Source organism: Aspergillus thermomutatus (assembly GCF_002237265.1).
Source record: "Aspergillus thermomutatus strain HMR AF 39 chromosome Unknown NODE_505, whole genome shotgun sequence".
Lineage (NCBI taxonomy): Eukaryota > Fungi > Ascomycota > Eurotiomycetes > Eurotiales > Aspergillaceae > Aspergillus > Aspergillus thermomutatus.
This window is the reverse complement of record NW_020798555.1, coordinates 1938-7588: the sequence shown is the minus strand read 5'-3', so window position 1 is coordinate 7588 and position 5651 is coordinate 1938. Positions and strand designations below refer to the sequence as shown.

The following is a 5651-nucleotide window of genomic DNA, read 5'->3' as shown; positions in this document are numbered from 1 at the left end:
ACATAGAACTAGCAATAGTTAGAGACACCCAGGGCTCACCCCCTGGCGGCCTTTGCCCTGATCAGGGATAGTGGAAAACGTGCAAGTCACGAGCCACGGCCGTAAAATATACACACACACACACACCGCTTGTAGATAGGAAAGGAGATAATGGTTGAGCAGAGAAGAAGCCCTCATATTTAAGCTGGCGATGGAGATATTATTAATGAGCTACAGGGAGTCCACTCACCACAGAATCGCTCTCTCACCCACTGATCACCCACGCTTACCCATGCTGTTGGATAGCATCGCTCAGCTCACCTTCACTCACCCGCACTCACCCTGTGGTTTAGCGTCTCTCACCCGTAAAGCAGCAGGCCTTCAAGGGCGCATATAACTTTTGACCGCGTTGATAATACTGGCGTAAGTACGGCTGAGCGGACGGGAAGCCCTGTTTTCCACACCCTATGGTCGTATGTGCTAGGATAGAATGGATTAGAATATATCTAATCCCAGGCAAATAAAGCAATCTATGCAATCTGCTCCAATGGCAACGTGGAACCATTGTCTCAGCAGAATGAGAAGTGGAAGACATCCTAGACACCAAGCTCTGGAACAAGCTGAACACTGTCTTCTTTGGCTTAGATCAACGATGTTATCCCATGAGGATCTGTATGAATCATAGAAGTTTGGCATCCTGTTGTACAACATCACGATCGAGTACGCGAGAATCGTTTCGATGTACCTGACCGGCTGGACCGTGCCTGCTTTCCACGACGAGAACAAACCTGAATATTGCCCTTTCCACTTCCTTCGCCATTGGAAAATGTCTCGCGGGGCTCCGCAGCTGTATTCACTGACTCCAAACTGGTGCTTGAGGCTTCCAATTTTAACGAATTCGAGTATCGCTGGTGGAGGCACTCTGAAAGGAGGAGAGGTTTCTTTGTAGGAGACGCAACAACGGCGGGAAACTAATCTCTCTTGGCTTTCGACCAAGTCGGCTTGTCTCGTCGAGATTGCGTAGTGCCTCCGACTGTTTCGCAATATATATGTTCTTTGATTTCATTGAGAAGTTGCTCCTTTCCTCTGTGTCTGTCGAAGATATGGTCTCAACTGGTATTGGTGTGCATTATTGAACTTTTGAAACTTACTGTGAGCTCGAACCAACTAAGTGAGCCAAAGATATGGCCAATTGAAGGGACGATATTCGGTTGCGTGTATCACGTCGCGGATATGATCCTCTCCCAAAACGACTGAGCACGGGTCTTGGAACCTGGAGACTCCACTCCCGCAACCGCTTCGACCTTTTCCCTTTTAGTTGTTCATACGCGCCGAGGATGGCAAGTGCCTCATTTCTGGCGATCCGAAGGCCCCCATTAAAAAAACTCGACAGAACCTTCTCGTTCTTCGTCGGAGTCAATGGCGAGGTCGCGAGATCAGGCGACTTCTTGATTTATGCCACCGAGAACAATTGTATCTCAATCGCAGTTAGCTTATTACTGGAATCTTGCACAGAGTATCTCACTTACATGAGACATGGCGTCCAACTTGTTGTAGTATCCTTTCCAGTCCTCTGGTGCGGTCTTCATCTTCATGCCGAATTCTCGATCTCTTTAACAAGATCATCTACTCGTGCCTGTTTTGGCTCTTTTCAGCCGTAACCATCTTAAGGCAACAGGACTCCTTTGAATTGAAGTGATAGATGAGGTGCATGGCATTTCTGATACGCTCTCCACTAGATGGTCGTCAATCGCACAGCATCTCGGGTATCCAGATTCTTGTTTCTCTGTGATGATCTCCGACTCCGCATCCAGAAGAGGACTAGCGTATCGTTTGTGCCAAAGCGGGCAATGACATCACCAGATGTGCTTTGCTGCCCCTTGCTCTCTCTCTCTCTCTCTCTCTTTTCCTCGCTTCCTCTCCCACTTTCAGTCTCTTGTCTCTTGTCTCTTGTGGACATCGCTGCCTATAATTGTCTCTGTTATAAGGCACACTGTCCTGCCACTGTCACTACGGAACATGGGACGCAGTTGAATCATCAGACATTCTTTCCTGTGCATTTGTTATCTTCGCCTCCTTAGGCCCAACCGCGGACCGCCCGACCTCGGTTCCGGTTCCTGTTATACACCCCAAACACAAGGACTCATTGGTGCATTTTGAATATCGCAAACATCCCATCTACTGACATCTCGCCATGACATTGAATACGGTCGCATTGGGTGCCTCCCTTACGCCTACCGTCGTCGCGACCTTGGTCTCTCATGTGGGTATCGCCCAGCATTTTCTCCACCGTCCACTGATAGCCTGAGTTGATAGTATCTGCATCGAAAATCCCGTCGCACGAAACCAACCGTCCACATCTCCTACGACGAGGCAATCCAGGTCATTCGTCAATTTCTCATCTATGCTTCCAAACACACCGTCGAGGATCTTCAGGCGTTCACAGCTCAACGAGTTCCCGCCCCTCATTGGGTAAAGACAACCAAGGTCCTCATTCCAGAGAAGTACCTCTCCTCTGCTGCGACCGCTCTTATCAACCAACTTGGTCCCAAAGGCGTAGCGCGCGTGGGGGGAGAGAAATGGTGGCAATGGCGTGGACCGTCGGAGGACCTCAGGGGAGAATGGATTGAGATGAAGTCGGACTACCATGAGAGGAAACGCACAAACGATCATCCGAGCGGGAAGCGCATCATGTTGTATATTCACGGCGGTGCCTACTTTTTTGGCAGTGTGGAGACCCATCGGTATCAATTGCAGCGTCATGCTAGAAAGCTCAAGGGTCGAGTATTTGCACGGTAAGACGGCCTCTCTCCTAACTAGGGATATGCTAATCGTGCATAGTGAGTTACGCCCGGTCACAGAAAGTAGAATGGCAGCTAAAACCTACAATAGCTGAATATCGTCTGGCACCGCAGTTTCCCTTTCCTTGCGCCCTACAGGACTGTCTGGCGGCTTATTTGTTCCTCCTCACCGAACACGATCCGACAGAGATCATCTTTGCGGGAGACTCCGCAGGCGGTGGCATGATACTTTCGTAAGTGCCCTACCCACTGCTCTGGCGATGTACTAATTTTGGCAGAATGTTGGTCACCATACGCGACCAAGGACTGCCTTTGCCCGCCGGAGCGATCCTAATCTCTCCCTGGGTTGATCTTACACATTCTTTTCCCAGTGTGCTATTGGATTGTCCAGGTGACTACATCCCGCCGAATGGCTTTCGACATAAGCCCTCCGCAGCCTGGCCGCCCCCAAACGCGGATGAAATTCGGGCGATCAAGAACGCAAAGCAGAAGTCACCAGAAAGCGCCGTGGAGGAAGCCTTGCCAAAAGAGGACAGCCGGGCTCAAGAGACAGCAGTGAAGGGGTACACAGTCGAGAAGGACGGGTCAGGTCGGACAGAACCTACTCCGCCGGGTGATCAAAACGCAGTGGATGACGAGACCAGGATCATCGAAATTCCTATTGACGGTCAAAAAGTCGAACTCAAGGACCAGATTCAAATGTACGCACCGAATCACCTCATGTCTCACCCACTCGTCTCTCCGGTACTCCAACCGTCACTTGGCGGTCTACCCCCACTTCAGATCCTCTCCGGGGGAGGCGAGCGGTTAAGGGATGAGCAGTTTTACATTGCTCACAAGGCCGCAAATCCGACAGCATATCCACCCAGTGACAAGACTCTTGACGAGTATCATCCCAAACGTGAAATCTTACACAAATATCCTGGCACACACGTTCAGCTCCAGGTTTGGGACGATCTCTGCCACGTTGCGCCAACCCTAAGTTTCACGCGTCCGGCCAAGTACATGTTCCGTTCGATTGCTCAATTCGGTGCCTGGGCTCTTGCATGTTCCCAGACTTCTGAGATTCACATCCTCGATGACAATGATATCTCCCCCATCTCCTCCTCCAGTGAGACAGACGGTCTTGAAGCAGCTGCCAACGGGGACCACAAGGGTAGCTCAAGACCGCCAGTTGCATTCGTCGGCAGGGCTGGTGATTCCCTGCCCGCCTTTAGAGATCGTATGATCCGCCAGAGAGTCGACAAGAGAGGACACATATATCCCCTCGATCCCCCGTCCTCATATTCCGTCCTGCAATTCCCGCGGGATAAGATCGGCGTAGCGAACCCGGAGCTGGTCCGGAAGTGGATGGCGGGCAAGAAAGAGTGGGATATCAAATTTGCCAAGGATAAGCTGCGAGTGCAGAAGCAACGGATCGAGGAGTTGGCTCGCGGATTCCAGGATTTTGAGGGCGACACTGCTCCTCCTAGCTCCTTGGCGGCAAGGAGAATGGCTCCCGGTGTCTTGCCTCAAAAGGGCGGAAAGCATCGGAAGAGCTACCCGATGACGATGTGGAGTCGGATGGCTAGCAAGCATGACAAGAAGACCCTTGAAAGAGAACAACAGATGCAGACGGAGGGTCGCTCGAAGCTAACGAGCGTCGAAGCTGGACGAGCATGGGCGTCCATGGACAAAACGAGATCTGGAGATCGTGTCGAGTCCTTTCCGACTGAGGAGTCAAACAAGGACGCACAGGTCAATGGAGGGAAATCACCCGAGGGTCCGCGAAAAGATGAGGAACCACCTAACGATGCTGAACAAGATAGGAACCAATCTGAAGCCTCTCGTCCGGCAACGTCGAATTGGGGACAGTCTACTACTCCTATGATTGTTTTGCCCGGTTATGAAAGCAAGCAGTTCAATGCAGATAATGCCAGCACGACGACGTTGCTACATGCTGCCGGGACCATCCCCGCTCGATCCGAAAAGCCCCGGCCTGTCTCCCAGGCCGGTTCCGGGACGATTCGCAGCGCCATGACCACCGAGCGAGAAGATGCCAGTACACTCGATGATGCGAGGTCAGTAGCTCTGACAGTGACGACGGCACTGGACAATGCCAGTACTCGGGCAGTGCTTCATTCTACTGGAGTAATCGGCGTGGTCAACGACAAGAACTCGACCAATGGTTCTGTCGAGACGTTGTCTGCGCCTCGACCATCCGGGGATCTGGAGTCTTTCTATTCGATCAATGCGAATTCTGGGGGCGATGGTCATTCTGTCCGTGCTCGTCCAGATATGCCTGATCGGGAAGTGTTCAAGACCGCAGATGAACATCTTTGATTTCTAATATGTATAGCCTTTGATAATATTGTGTCCATATCACTGTCCTGTTGTTCCATGATTTGATAGAGTTATGATAGTTCTGAGATTCCCAATACAGTTTATTCAACATGAGCATTTTGAAAGGCTACATTCATATGCAGTAGTACTGTTGTTTGAGGCTGCAGTGAATATCTCTGGACATTCCCTGCTGATCAGATATAGCCTCGGATTCAGTATGCTCATCCACTATCCATCATTCACTATGTATCAGCTCTCTCCAGATAGATTCACTGCTCTGACTCTTAACGCCGTCTTTCTTTATTCCCTTTCTTCTCCTCCCTTGCCTTTCTCCCTTCCGCCTCTCTCCGCTGCTTTTCTCTCCAGCCTGATTCTCTCTCTTCTTCTCTTTATCTGCGAGAAGACTAGTTGGCCTATCATGCGTCAGGATCGTCTTCAAACTCATAATCCTTTGCTCTTCATGCGGTCTACACTGATCTACTAGGAAGAGCCACAGAGCAGCACGGCCAATCGCACTCTGATAATCAGTTCGTGGTTGCAACAGGATCG

The 5651-nt window shown here is 50.8% G+C and overlaps 1 protein-coding gene across 1 annotated transcript; it reads left to right on the top strand.

Moving 5' to 3' along the window:
• Positions 1 to 2173: 2173 nt before the first annotated feature.
• CDV56_100556 (lipase/esterase family protein) lies at positions 2174 to 5102 on the top strand (the record flags this gene model as incomplete). Its single annotated transcript, XM_026754175.1, has 4 exons — positions 2174 to 2242; positions 2296 to 2774; positions 2825 to 3013; positions 3059 to 5102. The coding sequence occupies 4 exons, from the start codon at positions 2174 to 2176 to the stop codon at positions 5100 to 5102; spliced, it is 2781 nt and encodes a 926-aa protein (XP_026609512.1).
• Between the last annotated feature and the right edge of the window lie 549 nt (positions 5103 to 5651).